This window comes from Lissotriton helveticus, chromosome 7 (assembly GCF_964261635.1).
Source record: "Lissotriton helveticus chromosome 7, aLisHel1.1, whole genome shotgun sequence".
NCBI lineage: Eukaryota > Metazoa > Chordata > Amphibia > Caudata > Salamandridae > Lissotriton > Lissotriton helveticus.
The window spans coordinates 293,502,643-293,520,300 of record NC_136068.1 but is presented as its reverse complement, the minus strand read 5'-3'; the positions used below and the strand labels follow the sequence as shown (position 1 = coordinate 293,520,300).

The window sequence follows — 17,658 nt, the reverse complement described above, 5'->3', positions numbered from 1 at the left end:
TCGGCAATGCAAGAAGTATCACACCGAACATCGGTGCATAGCTCCTTTTATACAGTTTACAGGAATGCAGGAAATAGGCGGTTCACACTTTATACAACTTTAGGTACATATAAGGACATTTTTGGAACACTGCCAGCTTGTGGGAGGAGTTAGTACCACTGGTCAGTTTGGAGAACATTCCTAAGCAGTGACCGATCATTAACCTTGAGAGCCCGAATACGCATGTGCAGGCTTGACCATTACTAAAAATAGCCTGTTGCTGGGCAGATCAAATGGCCATAGGGAGAGAGAAAGGACAAAAGGGCATGCTGACCACGAGGCAGCGCATTCACTTAAAATGGAAGTCTGAAATACAAAATGGCCTCCGGAATATAGTCAAGCTAACAGTGAAAGTTCGTGTAGCTGAAGCAAATGCTAACCCAATCGCTGTCAAATTACGACAGTACCTGCCAATCTCAGAAGATTGGACATTTGAGTGTTCCCCTACCTCGTTGATTTGCTGATCAAGAGCGCCGGCTAGCACAAGTGCCTAGCCCACATCCAAGCTGCTATCTCCCTGCGTCAAAGCCTAGGATTTACCATAAACCTCTCCAAGTCTCACCTTCAACCCATTCACATCGGCTCTTACTAGGGTCTATCCTAAATGCCATAACAGGCATGGTATAACCAGACCAACAAAAGGTATTGGTATTCTATCAGCTATTGCCTCTTTTCAGTCATGTCATTTCCTCACTGACACAACAATAATGCACTTTCTGGGGATTATAGCCTCCTAAATAACCTTAGTTCCCCATGTTAGTCTTCACATGCATTCTCTGCAAGAATGCTTCTCAGCACAATAGTCAGAGGTAACGGGTCACATGGAGCCTCTAGTGTTGATTATAGCCAGCTAGCATTGCTCTCTATAGCGGTGGAACGGCAACAAACTGTTGCAGGGCAGGCCCTTTCTGGAGACCCCATTCTGCAAGTCACCATCACCCCCAACGCATCCCTCTCTGGAAATCAGTGGTTGCTACTGAGGTCCTTACCTTTTTTTTCCCCCACCCTATACGCATGGTCACCACACTGTCTTTACACACCACTCCATCCTACTGTTCACCTGCTGGGTAAAAAAACAATCTAACGTTGGAATCTGATGCTATGCGCAGCACCGACTACACGAGTAGACACACCATTCCTTGTTACATGAAGGACTTCTTCAAAGAAAAACTACTTGCAAACATCTGAGCCCAACACAAGATGTCAGGAGCATGCAGAGCATGCGAATCAACAATGTTACACTTTACGAACAGATGCTTACAAGGTAAGTAACGTATTATTTATAGACCTCCTTTCCCAGAAATCCACACATCACAGGAAAAATTGGAAAGAATTGATATGGGGCTCAACTAGGGTCAAATAAAGATAAAAATAGAATTTAATTTACTTATGTCACCGATATTGCTTTATATCTGTTTTTTGAAGCTTTTTAGGTCTTGCGAACCAGACTGCTTTTAGCGGTCTATAGGTGAAAATTCTTGTGGACCATACCAAGAACCTACAGTGGGCTTAAGGCCCGCACATTGCTTACCTTTGGTTGCCTTTATTGTCACTCACATTCTCTTGCTTCTTATTCAATGGTTTGCCTTCCTCTTTTCATATTTGTCCCTCCCCTGGAGCACAGCCTATTTGCCATCCTTTTGATTGTCTGACTTGTATTCTTCCACTGCTCACATTTAGGGAATTATTAATTTCTCTTTAATTAAGCCCTCCATGAATGAATGTCTGTTTCTTGCACTTATCATTATGGCAAAAATCAGAAGATCTGCTATAAAGAGCCCCTTTGACAGCTTCCCATCTTCTCCCCCTTCTTCTGCCTTTATTGGAGGACCAGCATCCCCCTTTTGCATAACTATAATAATTAAGGAGCGTGGGTCTTGGACCTTTATTATCAGCTGCTTGTCCCTCCATTGACTTACTGTTTCTTCCAATTCCTCATGTGCTTCTTACCCACTGTTGGACTTGGCCCCTTTTCCCAACATTTTTCGCTTTTCACCCCCCCTGTGTTAGGATGTCTCCCCCATGGTAAAGAAATGTGTGTTGTGCCACCTGACTACAGTAGGTTAGCGGTCTAGATGTTTGGTACACAGCCATCCCTGCTTTTGGAGGGAAAGCCTGGCACCCAGGGTGCTCTACTCCTCCCCCTGAGCCAGTTAGAACCAGTCCCCCAGAGGATTCTAGAAGCTTCTGGCACTGACTGGTAGGTGGGATGAGGGGCATATAAATAAGGGGGTTGTGCCACCATGTGCTCAGTCAGAGCAGGGACAGGAACATTAGGGGACCTGCTGCCAGATGATACCGCCACTTGAGGCTGTGTTCTGGACCATGCACCCAACTAAAACATCTCTACTGTCCCCAGGGCTAGTGGAAGCCCCACTGCAGGAGTACAGGCTGCTGTACAGGAGGAGTGGAGGATGGTGAAAGCCTACCGCCCTGTCTTGATGAGTACCCACTGACTGCTGACCTTGCCCAGTACTGCCTGCTGCTCTGCTGCTTGGCCCCTGAGGAAGGAGCGCCATCCTTGGTCCCTGAGGCTGGTGGGACCTTGCGACACACGAGCGCTACACCTAAAAGCGCCTGTGGGAGGAGAGCGCTATATTGGGGCTGGACGGGACCCCCCCAGGAGGTGAGGAGCGTTACCCTGGAGCCCCTGAGGCTTGCTGTTGGGACTGTCTGCCCCCTAAGGGCTATAACCCCGAAGCGCTGTGTGCTGGAAGCGCTGTGCCAAGAAGAACTGAGCCTGTCAAGTGCTTTACTGCCTGTGCCTGCTAAGTGCTATGTGGCCAGGGACAGACTGTTGTTTGAGAGTGCCGAGGGTGCCCACCCCGAGTTGTGACGGCGCTTGCCATGCACAACTAACGAGCGGGTGCCCACCCCGCATAATCGCCGCCTGGATTCACCGCCGCCACCCAGTACCTGCCCGATAGCGCTGTGACCCAGGAGGCGCTATACTGCTCAATCACCGCTGCAACCCGGGCGCCTGCACCGCTGTGGAGGGAGCGCTGAGCCTGCCTGATGACTGCCGCCGCCCGGCGCCCCACCGGCTAGGTGACTGCTGTTGCCTGTATTTCCCCGGCGGCCCACAGAGCCAGGAGAGGGCCGCCGCGGCATCGAGGAGGCCCGCGTTGGGCCTAGAGAGGCAGAGAAGGGCAGCGTTACGTGGCAGGGGCTCCAGCCACGTCACTGGCCGCGCCCCCGGCCGCTGCGCACGGATTGGGCCTTGCTGCTGCACCCACTGGACGGCGCGCCCTGATTGGCGGCTGGCCGGTGAGAGACCTGGAAGAAGTGTGAGCTGCCTGGCGTGGACGGGGACAAGGCAGGAAGTGGGGAGAGTCCCTAGCGGGGGCTCCTGTGAGCTGGTGAGAGCCCCGCGCCTGCCGCCGTAAACGGGTGAAGCTGAGTGAGGTGGGGATCCCCGTGAGGAGAGGAGAGCCCGCGCTGGCGCTATGTCGGCAGCTTGGTGAGGAGCTACGGGAGGTCCTGAGGCCCAAGACGAGGACGTTGCCCGACACCTACAGGGCTTCGTGTTGTGAGGGAGCCCTACAGCCATCAAAGGAGTCTGGTGACCAGCGGACGCCGCACAGAGGAGAGCCCGGTGAGTGGGGCCTCGATCAGTCCATGGACAGGGGTGTGTGTCGTGGTACATTGCCTGTGCCCGCCCCCGGTACTTGGGCATTGCAGAGCCCTCCAGCGGCGCCACAGTTGCGGAACGCTGCACTGTTGTGGGCCTCAGCACTGGGGGACTCCAACACTATGGGAACACTATACTGGAACTTGGGGGCAGTACCATCTTTAGAGCCCGAAGGGGCATTCCAACTGACCCGGGGCTCCTCGGGCCCAAGTACCTCATCTCCCTGAAGTAAGCATATGGCGGCCAGAGGCTTAGGGCCAGAATAGGTGGTGAAATTCCCCGGAGCTGCTATTGAGGGTTGTATCTGTAGGGGGCTTGGTGCCCAGGTTGGGTGTCTGCTGCAGAAGTTAAATTGTAGAGATGTACCACTGGTTATGTGTTCATGCCTGATATACAGTGGTATACCTACTGTGCCTCACTGCTGTCGATTTTGGGCCTAGGGGGCTTGATGCTATGAAGATTATGCCCGCCTCATGGTTCTTGCACACTGATGAACTGCATAATCTGTTTTCTACGCCCAAGGAAATGCCCCATGCTAAATGCGACGGCCGGCGTAAGGTGCTAATTCAGGCTGTCGGCCTGACCACTGTGTTTGCTGCCTAATGATTCTGCCCACTGTTATTGTAATTTATGCCCCATGTACTTCAGTTGCGGCTGATGTGATGCCTAACATGTTAAACGCTTAGGGTGGGCTCACACCTTGATTTATGTGGTGGGTTTTATGCCTCATGCGAATCTTCATTCTAGTGTTTTTCCCTTACAGCTTTCCTGCCTGGAGGGTTAAGGCTATTGAGTGGTCTCATGATGAGGCCTTATGTTTTGCTATGACAGCATTGCAACTAATGGACTTACCTTTCCCTTCATCTACCCTGTAAATTATCCCCCGTGTATATATTGCCCTGACGCCAGTTGCATATTTGAGACAATACTAAAAATATTCTTTTCCACCTGAACTGGTGTTGCGCCTCTTTTTGTGGTGTGCCTGGTGTGTCATCTGTGTGTACTGCGTGGATGCTTCACACATGTCCTCAGGAGTTTGGCCTGCCCGCTCTGCACCATGCTACCCCCCGTAGAATAGGCTACCCCAGTTCTAACACCCACCCTCCTCAACAACCTGCCTCTGCCTATATCCCACCTCACCCACAACCTCCATTGCTCCCCCTTAACTCAATCCTCATCTATTCCTCAGTTGCTTCCGAACGACTTGTGGTCCGAAAATAAATATTTTAATTACTTTACATATTTTAGAGGGCTTGATACCTGTACTTCACTGCCAGGTTGTTACAAATTCTAAATTGTTATTTTGGGGGCCACTGTTTCCTCCTTGTCTCCCCCACCCACTCACCATTATGTCCTCCCCATCTGCTCCTCTGTTGTTTCATTCTAATTATTTTTTTATTTACTGATCTAAGTGGTGGTAAATAAAAAAATAAAAAAATTGCTTGTGCCATTCCATAGGCGCATCCATACATGCACATATGTGTGCCTAAGAATGACACAGCCTGTAGGAGAGGCCTCACCATCAAGTATTTTTTTCTTCTTTTTTCTTAGCCGATGTTGCGCAACATCAAGGCAAGACCTATTACCTTTGCCAATGCCTGTGAAATAATGTCATTAGTATTAACATCTTCATATCTTTGCCTCTAGCTGATGTAGTGATACAATGGAAGATGATACAACTTCTTGTAAAGGATAAGGGTACTTTAAACACCTTTTGCTTTTCTCAGACGAAATAAAGAAGTGCAAGCCACTATATTTTCTTTATAACTCTAGCATCGTGATATGCACTTACTAGTCATTCTAAACAATTGCCTTTCTGTTGCATAGCTGATTCTGGAGTCTCCAGACCATACATGACACCATCTTTGACCAACAAAATGATTTTTGTGGAATTCTTTTCTGACCCAGTGCTTTTAATCCCTTCCTTAGGGAGAAGGCTGAACAAACAATCTGGAAACGGCTGCGAGATATTGGAGCTCTCAAGCGTAGACGCCAAAGATCCCAGTTACCGCTACGCATTGGGATTCTAGGTATGGAAATTATCAAATATCTGTATGAATAGCAGGAGAAGATGTAACAAAATATTTCCCAGGTGGGATCACCCATAGTCCTTAACCCCTTGCCTTGAGAAGGAGTCTGAGACATGACATTTGCAGGGGTAGCACAAGTACATCAAGAATCTAAATTAAAAAGGCCTCCAGTTTCTTCTGGAAATTACACTGTGCTCTCTGCCTCTCTCACTCTCTGGGTGACAGGCTGCCAGTTTCGATGGCGGTTCCTCTATTAGAGCGAAGAAGTATTGCCCACCCTGCTGCCAGCATAGCAAACATGGCAAAAAAATGGTAATAAAAATGATTTTATTGCGATTGCCAGCCTGACATGCACTCTTTGAACCTCTCCACCCTAGCTTTTAGACAGCTTCGTGGAGAGCAGGCACAGACCTCCACTGCCTGTAGGAACACTGAGCCAGCCTGTTCCAACCAATCCTGGCCCTCCTCTCATGAAGGCTTACAACGTGAGAGGAGCATCTGGACTGACTAAGGTATTTGGCACTGAGCTCCTCGTAGCCTTGGAGCCCCGGAGTGTAGGACCCGAGAGGAGTAGGTAAGTAGATTATTTTTATTTACTTAAAATTGTTTTACTTTGTCCACTGTCAGTCTCAACTCCAGAGCTCCTAATTAGGGCCCTTTATAAACAGTGTATATAACAGGCATGATTGAGAGCTTTGGGGTTGCAGCCAAGGGCATTCTTGGTATTGATCCAGCGGGTTACCAGCAACAGGTAATCTAACACCACATACTCACCTGGGCCCATAAATTCATCCACAACCTACTGGCAATAACCGCTGGGGTCATGTTTTGTAAATATCAAGATTAGTTATTTCTGGTTCCTAACCAGTCTTTCACTGATCAAAGAGTTCTTTCCTCTGGACAATGGACCATTAGTTGAACTAGTTGATGGTGAAATTACATAACATTTCTATCTACTTACACTACGGAAATGATCACAGTCGGGATGCATTTTAAATTTTATTCAGATTAATTCATGTGAACCACTTACAAAGTAAAGAACAGGTTCAGTTTCTCACAGGAAGGAAGATTCAAACAATCAGTCAAATGCATTAATTTATACTTTGTAATGACACTGCATGGAAGGGGGAGAATAGAGAGAAAAGTACATAAGCACAATATACAGATATAATTATAATTACCAAGTATGGTGCGAAAACCAACTCCCAGGCCTCGGAATTGGTAAGGGTCCCCCAGGAAAAATCTGGCGAACAAAGGCTTCAGGAATCAGGACAGGACAGACAACCTCTTTATCACTGACCCTTACGTAGCACCCCTCTCTGACACGCTTTTCCTTCCTGAGAATCTTCCGCGATCTTCTTCTAAATTACTTTGCTTGAGATAATTGGTTCAGCAATTCGATTCTTCTTCAGCATCATGCATCACTCGTCACTCTGACAGCATCCCGGTCTCATGCTTCAGCATCTCCGTCTCCAGACTCTCTAGCTAACTAAGAACGACCTCAATTATATCTTTCTGTATGCTAGTACCACCCATTAATGTTTCAAACTTATGGAATTACTAACTCTGATTGGAGAGGCTAGGGGAGGTGATCATCACATCATGCTTATTTCTCAATATTTTCTTTAGTTCTTTGTTTAAAATCCCACCCCTTAATTTTTATACATAAACCTTTATTCCCACCCGCATTCATGTTGTAATTGTCACAAATTTTAAAAGTCTGCAGGTTCTCATTCATTTCAGTGGACTGTCGTTACGGTTCTCAGGAAAGTATCCTTTTGCAACCTTGGACAATGTTCAAGTTGACATTGCGTCTTCCAGCTTGATTGTACTGCGCATGTGTGGTAGAACGAGAGGGAATAGACTGTGGATCACGTAGATAGGCCGATAATAAGCACTATTGAAAGACTCAAAAGACAAATGTTAAAATAAAAAATAAATGGTTTCACTGTATACCACCTATCTCTACACCAATCCCATTTTCTTATCAATGCTCTCCCCGCATTAGCATTAGTAATATAGCTGAATTTAGTTTTCTGCAAGCAAGTGGTAAGCATGTGAGTTTCAAAGCAGCCATCTTGTTACTTACTGCACAAGTGCAGAAAATTCCCTCCCAGCAAAAGTATGTCACACTACGTAGATGCAGTAGACGCATGTGCACTAAAGATTTGCGGTTAGCGGCCGTTTTAGTATTACACTCTAGTTATTTATTAGTAAAAGACATAGGCAAGCTTAGTTTTCTCATAAATGTAATGTTGTGCATATTAATTTCCACAATACAGGTTTAGTACGGGGTTAGAGGTTACATAAGAGGATTGCGTACAAGCAAGTACCTTTTTCACAAGTCCTTGCTCCATCAGTATCAAAAAGTGCCTGAAAGTAGATTGAAAAGTTTGCCTGACCGTCTCACCACTTTGAAATGCAAGCAGCCGCCACTGGTCAGTTTGAAGGCCTCTCATCTGGATGAATGATATCTCTCAGCATTGATAAGTATAACATATATAATTTGTTTATCTTCTTTAAACATAGGATGCATGGCAGAGAGGTTGAAGGAGGAAATCCTGGAGAGGGAGAAGATTGTGGATGTGGTAGCCGGCCCAGATGCGTATCGTGATCTCCCCCGGCTCCTAACTGTGGCAGAATCTGGACAGCAGGCTGCTAATGTACTGCTTTCGGTGGATGAAACCTATGCGGACATTATGCCTGTACATAGGACCGCCAACACTACATCCGCTTTTGTGTAAGTGAGCCATCTATGTTTAAGAATTTTTTGTATATGAAAAGAGCTGCTTAGTTATCTAGCGTTGGCAATTGAGAAGGCCTGGGACGTACAAAGGACAACTTGTTTGAGTGTTATGAAAAATACTAAAATAACAAATAAGCAAATTAGGTAGTTGTTTCTTTATATGATATCTGAATTGGAACGCCTTTTATTTTTTTCTCATTTCAGCCTCCATCTTTTCTAACTTTTGAAAGTGCCTTGGGGGATAGCACAATATACCACCCTTAAATGTCACGGGCAGCAATGTTTGTCATACTAGTTAGGCAAGTCATCATGCTTAAAAATATGGGTTTCATTCTGTACTCAAATGTTTTTAATTATTCCAGTACTCCGGGATTAAGGAAATAAGATAAACAAGCTGGCTCCATTTTAGAACTGTGAGGATCATGCATGTTTCGTGAGTCTCTGCATTAACAGCCATGGTACAATTACATTCGTATTACACTGATAAGCTGTACCTTGAATTTATGAGCACAAATACAAACAAGCACTGGCGTTGCCAATAGGTCTCGTAATAGGTAAGTTGGAGCTATTGGTTTTGTAAATGACAAAGCCCTTTGTTTTTAAAATGAAAACAAAAATAAAAGGCATTGTTATTTGCAATTGTAATAGCTCCAACTTTCCTACTGCGAGACCTATTGGCAACGCCAGTGCTTTTTTTTTTAGGGCCAAAGGACCTAAATACTCGGTAATTTACGTCCTTAACGTCGTAGGCAAAAAAAACACACTGTTCGATTTGCCAAAAACGACTTAGAAATCCTTACGACAATGCATCTCAGGGATTGAGTTGCTGTTTAAATGTCACGTTTTACTTCTTCCATTCCTTAACGGTGTTTACTTTTCTACAGACGACGTACTTCTGAGTAGAGGCGTGCACAATTTTAATTTCTGTTTGGGTAATTACGTAAAATGATAAGTAGATTATACAAAATTGTGTGAAACGTAAATCTGGCATTAGTCCACTTTTTTTCCTATTGTGAAGTGCACCTTACGTCTAAAATTGATGCAAGGGCGCGCTTCCGGTCAAAAAAGAGCAACAAAGACACACGTGCTGCCAACATGCGTCACTCCTGTTCTGTCTCCTTGCATGTTCTGGTGCTGCTGCGGTAGGATTTTTATTTTACCTGGGTGCCACCAATTACAGCATGTGGTGTAATGCAATGGCATAAATGCGTCAGTGGGTCATAAATGCTCATCCAATCCTTGGCCTCTCTGCAGAGTGCGCAGATTGATGGTCACTTGTGTGACAATTGCAAGTGCCATTTTTTGTGAAAGTGTGAGGTAGGTATGCACAGTTGTTGAGATGTTGATAACGCAAATGCTGTGTTTACAGTAGAGGGCGCATGTGTGAGAGGGAGGGGAGTGACGCAAGCCAGCAGGACAAAGAGGAGACACAGTGATGACGTTGAAGGAGATGATGTGTGAGAAATGCCCATAGAAGATTTCATATAGATGTGTTGGGCCGGGGGGGGTGTATGAGAGAGTGAGACACCGTGGAGAACAGTCTTGTAAAAGGACAGCCTCAGAGTGGTTGTGTGATTCACATTAAACCCACATAAGGTGGCAGCAGGCATGCCTTGTGAAGAAGAAAACTCACACACAGGTTAAATGTAAACAGTCGACTTTGCTGTAACAAATGCAGGCGGATTATTCCCGCATTTGCACACTACTCGTCTGATGGTTCAAGAGTCTGCGAGTGTTAATTCCAAAATCTTTTTCATGGAATAGGGCACACGCTGGTAAAAAGCACCCCGGTACAACTCGTGAAGCAGGGGGCGGGGCAGTGCTGGGGAAGCCTGTGGGAGGGTGAGACTGTTAGGGTTACTTTAAAGGCCGTAAAAATAGAAAAAAAAGCACGCTGTTAATGTATCATGATGAAGAGTTCCTGAATGGGTGAGTGAATCTCCAGCTGAAGCATCCTTCTGAGATCACTGCAAGGCACATACCAGTGGGCGTGAATGGCGTGCATTATTCAAGCGCCAAGAGGGCGGTGAGCACTATAACAATGGGCAGTTTTGAGTTTTGTCAGTGTTAAAACTCACTTTCATTGTGTACTCTTGTCAATTTTAGGATGTGATTTTGGACTACAATTTTTCATCAGGGAGATGGTGCACCGACCCTAGAGACCTCTGAAATTTGAGGGAGGGTTTTACTTTAGTGAGGAGTTCACTCATGGGCGCGAGCTTCACGAACAATGAGCATTTGAATGTGCCTGCGCGGGGAGGGACGCGAATTCCAAGCAGGGGCCTGGTGCGATGAATTACTCAGGCGTTTGGTTGGCCAGGGGGGTCAGATTTGTATGTGTAAAGGGTAATTAACATGTTAGCCAGTGGGGCTAGAGGGCAGGGGTGAAGGCAAGCGCGGCCGGAAGTCCATGGACGGTGGCAGGCGCGATACTTACATTAGATCTCCAGTGGGGGAGGAAAGGAGCTGCAGTCTGTAGAGGACTGGCAGGCTGGTAAGAATATCTAGGACTGGACCGCAGCATCGTGCTCACAAGCTTGTATTTCTGTACTGTAGCAAGTTACTGTGCTGCAGCCTTTGTGGCACTGAGCACCAGAGGCTCATAGTACTGGTGCTGCACACATGGGTTACAACAGTGAAATGTGCTGCAAAATACACAGTTAAACATGGCCAAGTCGGCGTTCACTCTGCGAGAACTACCGCAGTCTTTCTGTGGTTGTAACAGCAACAAAGTGTGCGTTCATAGAGCCCCTGCTGCCGCACAGCTTGCCATTGTTGCAGTCCTGCTAACAAAGGTTTTTTTCCATTGTAAAATCTAACGACTCTTATATCATCAACTTCCTAAGGATGAAAGTCTAAGTTGGCCCTGTCTATATTCGAATCTTATCCCTGCAGGTTACTCAGATCTCTGTAGCAGGCACTCGACCCACTGAGTTGTCCGACTTCTATTGTAGCATTCTGGTACCCTTTCCCAGCCTCGTGATAAACTCACAAAGCTCTACCTTGAGGGATGATTTAAATTGTGGGAGTATGAAATGTCCTTGCAAGAGCACCGTATGCAAATAAGAATGCAAAGATAGGGCCATCCGCAGGCACGTACTTACATGTGTAATATGAGAGGGGGGGGGGAGTGGGTGGCACCGTGGCAGCGCACATCCTTCCTTGCCTTGAGATGTCGGCTAAGTAAGCCCGGGTCCCTGTGGAGTGAACTCCCAGGCAGAGACATGTAAAGTAGCCAATACTGGGCGCGGGAGACTTACATCTGGGATGGGGGGCGCTGTAGGGTGTTGGAGGGGGGGGGGGTGCTAGCCGCAGCTGCCAATGTAACGGCCCAGTTCCATATATGCCACTTAACACAGGGAAAATGGCTTGCTTCTAAGCGCTCCCACCTTTGCCAGAGACATGGACAAAGGAGGGGTGGGCATTGTGTCCAGGATCACACAGTTTGAACCCGTGATGATCAATGCAAGCGTTTTGGGGCAGAAGGCTATGGCGAGGTGAAAGGGAGCACTGATCGGGCTGCGAATTGATGGGGGGAAGGGAGAGGTAAAAACGAAAAATAGCGATTTTCCACGCATCTGATACACACGATTGGCACAAAAGATAAAAGCAAAATCGGTAAAGATGAAAGAAGGAATGGAGAAGAAATTAGAGCAAACGAACAAAAGGGAAATGCAAAGGGACGAGAGGAAAATAAGGAAGGGGAAAGATCAAAGAAGGAACACGCCATAAAACCAGTAACGGTGACTGTAATATACTGCATTTCTTTGTGTGCGTGCGAGGTGCGATGTGGCCCTGTTCTGCGCTGTGAGTGTAATGCAGCGTGCAAGTGCTTAGCCATTCGAGTACCGTGCGTTGGTGTGTGTGAGTGACAGGGAGTGCCATGTGAGTGTGCTGTGAAACTGTGACGGATGAGGTGTGAGTTTCAGTCTGAGTGGCAGCTTTGTGCGTGTGAAAAGTGGGACATGTGGTGCGCCGGTGGGAGTCTGAAGGATGTGGGTTGGGGGGATATTGTGTCCTGTGAATCTGGGTTCAGAGTGACGTGTGAATGTGCATGACTATGTGAGTGTTTGCCATTCGAGTTGAACGCATGTTGCCTGTATGTGTGTGGGTGAATGGTGGGGTTGTGTCTTCGAGCCTGTGATCCCCAAACGCACTTCCTAGATCTTATGGATAGTATGGCCTTGGTCTCCATAAAATATCTGTTAACACTGTCCCTCTTCGTTTGTGAGAAGCAACAAGTTTCTGTTGTCAAAGACTGGTGCAGTCTAAGACGCCGGGGGTCTAATACCGGTGTTAAATGCCCTCTTCCTTTTGTTATAATTCATTATCAATCGTCCATTTAAAATGTTATGCACATTATCAGGCACAAAGGGGATGGGAATTTGTGGCTAAAGGTACCAACTCGGGAGCTGTGTTTCCCGGTTCAAGCCTCGATGTCCTCTTAGTATGCAGCGATTCTGGGAAAAACATTTGTTCTTTGATATTGGGCAAGTCAGAGCAGTGCGTGACACAATGACCTGTAGTCCATAAAACCCCGGTAGCAGTAAAAATAACACAAGCAGCAAAATATTACGCCCATAGTCGATCCGATGGCATCAACATAGTTATGCCTACCAATAACAGTTGTGGTTTAGCAGCACACTCAAGAATGTCTTTTCGTGGGACAGGTTAAATAAATGTAAACAGTCGACAATGAGAGAGACAACTCAGATATAAGGGAACACGGGCGTTAGAGAGAGGCAGAGACAAGTTAGACTGAACTGTCTGTTCGGAGAGTGGGTTGGTGGGTAGGTAAACAAGACGGAGGGAAGGCAGAGAAGGGGAGGGGGGAGGAGAAATGCGACACGGTGTGAAGCAGCAGGGGCCTTTGAAGTGAAGCTAAGCTTTACTTCAAAGGTGTGGGAGGAGTGCTGCTACGGCCTGGGGGAAGCTGGCTGGGGAGGGGGAGGAGAAATGCAAGTTTATGGCCCAAAAGCGCGTGCCTGTGGCCACGTGAACGTAATAAAAACCGCAGCAAAAAGCCCGTGGTTTCACGAGGATTTTGAGCACTTGAATTCTCGATCCCTCAATGCGCTTGCGCGCATTGTAGGTCACGAGACCTAAAAATGCACTGCACTGTGTGGAGGGATATTTTTAGTGTGTGCATGTGGTGTCTGTGTGTGTGGGTGCAGGAGAACCAGTAGTGGGTGCAGATGAAAACTCCTACCAATGTGTGAGGCGAGTTGGCCACTGAGTCATAGTGATTAAAGCAATATGTTTGAAACCATAAGCCAGTACTTACGTTCCTGGCATTGAATTTTAGCTCATCATTTTTCTCTTGACACCTTTTATACCGAAGCTGCCTTACCGCTCAGCCAAGGAAATGGCGAATTTCATTGGATTTCTAATGCATTTTCCAGAAAAGCAACTATTTTTTGCCATAGTCTGTGATTATTAAGTTTACGGATTCATCCAAGCTAAAAGTCTGGCTGAACTTATATTTTGATGTGAAGATGAAGAATGTATTTGTTTCCAATAAAAAAAAATCACAGGGCTAGGTGAGGCTGAGTTTTCAGTGGATCAGTAGATTCTAACAAGCACTGGAAGTTCGACTAGGGGAGACACTGAACTTTGCACAGTGTCCTAAATCACATATAACATGACATGTTAATAAACAATGTTAATATCAGTAACATGTTCCCCCAATGGAGCCACTTGACACGGAATGGAGAGGATTCCCTTAGGAGTTTTGAGGCAGGGACATGGGAGTCGTGGGCTGGGAAAAGAGGGAAACACGTTCAGTAGTTGCAGGGAGGGAAAAGGGGGAAAATAAATGTTTTCATAGAGAACGGTGGCCAGGGGCAGACATATTGTTACTGTATTTCACCTTTGATAGAACTAATGATTAGTTATTTAAATATCACCTCATGGAATTTTACACAAATACAGGAAAAGGAAGGCTATTTAATTAACTTTGTTTGCCTAAGTCACCAGCAGAAAATGCCCTAATAAAAAAAAAACACTAACTGATTTGAAACGGTTCATAGTTAAATACCCAATGGAACAGCACTGCTTCTATATCTGCACAAAATGTTATAATTCGAATAGTAACAATTTCACTTAGAAATACAGAACCAATATCGGACAGCAATTAAGGGAAACCGGTATGTGTGATTGGCATTACCAGCCCTAAAATCTGATAGCAGCCTATTGACAGTAGTCAGTCTATAGGCCTAATGGTAATAGCCACACTACAATCCCGCAGATAAAGTTGGAACTTTCATAATTCCAGTCTCTATTCTTAGTGGAAGGGAATTGGAACGCAGCACGTGCCACAATTGATAAAACTTCAAACAGAAGAGCATCTCCATGAATAACGCTGAGAAACAGTAGAGAGATTGGTACAAAATGTAATTTAATTGATCTGGGAAGGAGTAAAACCCTCTTGATCATGGGTATACATTGTTTTGACACAGGTTTTATCCATATTTTCAGAATTAATTATTGGTTTACTTCTTCGGCATTAAATCAAGATCCAGCTGAGGTAATGCGCACACTATACTTATGATTGATTTGGTCAGACGACAAAATCCTCAGGAGAATAATAAGGGTGTTGAAGAAAAATGTGTTCACTCACATACTTGAAGTCAGGACAACTTTATTTAGACAACATAGGTAAAATGTGATATCCCAATGCAAAGTAACAAGAGTTTCCCCTCATAGCGATGAGCATTTAATGCTACCCGCTCCCCAAAACATGGAGTTTTCATAGATGTTTTGCATGCAGGCTCCAATAGAATACACATGACAGAACCCAAAACTCTGACGTCGCAGCAGGTTTACAACATTGTCATGAGGAAGGTGCAAAAATCCTTGCATATAAAGCAATATGCAATTGGCTATCTTATTTATATTAAGGTGAATATCTGTAAATTCGCAATTCTTCCCTTTGACACCTGTAGATGCAGCTCTTGAATCAGTTCTATTGACATCAGACTATTGACCTCATTGATCTTATGGCTTAGTTCGTCTTCATCATGGCGGTTCTCATTAGCATAATCAAAGTTGCCCACTGGGACGAAATGGAGGGCCTTCCCCAATATCTCCCAGAGAAGCAAAGGAAAAGAGGTCAAGAGATTGTTAATGAAGGCAAACATATCACCAACAACTCTATTAATTGTGCATTAGAAGCAGCCAACACTGCTGCTAGGAGCATAAATACTAGTGTACTAATAAGAAGACATGCATGGTTAAGGGTGTCAGGTTTCAAAATACCCCCTTTACAACTCCCATTCAGACCTGGGTTATTGGAGACCAGGGGAGTCGCAAATAGAGAATGTATAACTGTCAATTAATGCAACAGCTTAAAAAAAGAATTCATGAAGGATTAATCCGGATTTGATAGATCTTTAATGGAGCTCTAATCAACCTCTATTGGAGAAAGCTCTCGGACTTCTCCAATAACTTGTCACATGATTTTGATTCACTTTTTTTTTTGCAACCCCATTGCTTATGATTCTTTGAAGATATGTACTTATTCTTCTGGACTATTTCTGAAGCATTGAGTATGGTCAGTAAGGGTATGGGGAAAAAATAGTATTCCCCATTTGTATTTAACTTCACATAGTATATGCTAGGCGAGCATTGGATGAGCTCCTAACTCACTAAGTTGTAGACGGTAGTCTAGCCCTTTCACCACATCCCCGATTCACGTAGTGGCAGAAAAGGTTTAACGGAGGGAAAAGTGTGCAAAGTATGCTGCAAGAAATCACCTTTGGGCGTTCATGTACTTTTCAGGACTCGGCTTGATGTGACATTTTCCATCAAGTGCTAGTGTTCGTAAGATCAAAGATGCCATTGAGATCTCAATGAACTTGATGAAAATATCCAGGATAGGGAAACTGGTGTTACAGGGAAGTATTTTTTTTCTTTTTTTCAAGTCCTCAGTCCTTGCTGTTATTCAATATGTGGTGATCACAGCTATCAACATGGCCTCGTTTCTTGTTACAAGGGTATGTAATGGGTGTTGTTCTAGAATGTTCCAGAAGGTGGTTCTAGACCCACACAACTTAGGGGCACATTACCAGCAAGTAGCGATATTTATCGCTAAATAGGCTTAGCGATGATTTTTTTACCGCTGAGGATCGCTGGAATTTATCACGGAGATAACGTGCTATTAGCAATGTTTATCTCCAAAGCGATCAATTTTCCGGCGATAGCGGCGAAATGCATGAATATCGCTGAGAATACAGCGATATTCACGCATTAGTGACAAAATGATCTTAGCCATGTTTTCCACCTCCCATTGGATAACATGGCTAAGAACTGGTCTGGGCAGGTGTTAGTATTTGGAGATATTCGCGCTTAGCCCGAATATTTCCATTGCTACGCATGCCTGACTAATAGGCGATAGCGATGTTAGAGACTGTTTTCAGTCGCTAACAATTTGGGTATGCCCACTTTGCATGTCATTAGTGATAAATATCGCTAACGTGCAAACTGGTCCCAAACCGCTCGCTATCACCTAAAAGCTGTCGCTAACTGCTGTTAACGACAGCTTGCTAATAGGGCGATAGGGAATTATCGCCACTTTAGCGGCCGTTTTCGGCCGCTTAGCGGCGATAATTCCCTATCGCCACCCTTGATAATATGCCCCTTAATCCTCTCTATGTGTCAACGGGAATATTGTTTGTAGTTGTCCTATTGTGCACCACTAGTCCGTGAATGTGCATGCCTATGCCCTTGGGAAGGTTGTGGTGCTTTGGTCTGGTATTCCTCTTATCCGACTCTCCCTCTGACCAAATGTAGAGAAAAAACCCACTTTGGGTACATCATTGAAAATCTCCATGCCTCTATTTCCTAAGATTGCAAAAGCTTAAACCCAGGCAGATTGTTCAAAGTGCCGAATAAGGAACTGGTAGATTGTTCTTAGGCATTAATGGTAAGTATGTCATGGTATGTTTTTTGTAAAGAAAAAAATAAAATGGCCAGAATGGACGGCCACAGTCATTTGATAACCAAAAATAATGATGTCTGCAGTGGAATAAGTGAAATATACCTGTGCGTGATAAGTTCTGTAAAAATGACTTCTGATGCTTGATGTTACCATTTCACTTCCTTTGTAGTTACTTGATTACAGTGCTTCAAACCCCTGCTGGTTGAGAGTGCTGGGAGGGTAGTCATCTCGTGGTGTGAGGAATAACTAGTAATCTCATACTGATAATTGACAC

The 17,658-nt window shown here is 45.3% G+C and overlaps 1 protein-coding gene across 2 annotated transcripts in view; it reads left to right on the top strand.

Moving 5' to 3' along the window:
- CDK5RAP1 (CDK5RAP1 mitochondrial tRNA methylthiotransferase) overlaps window positions 1-17,658 on the top strand; it is a 236,214-nt gene that overhangs the window by 138,508 nt on the left and 80,048 nt on the right. For both annotated transcript variants that reach the window (XM_078652079.1, XM_078652080.1), the window contains 2 exons: window positions 5,600-5,700; window positions 8,230-8,440. In XM_078652079.1, coding sequence (XP_078508205.1) covers window positions 5,600-5,700; window positions 8,230-8,440 — 312 coding nt within the window. The remainder of the gene's footprint in view (window positions 1-5,599; window positions 5,701-8,229; window positions 8,441-17,658) is intronic.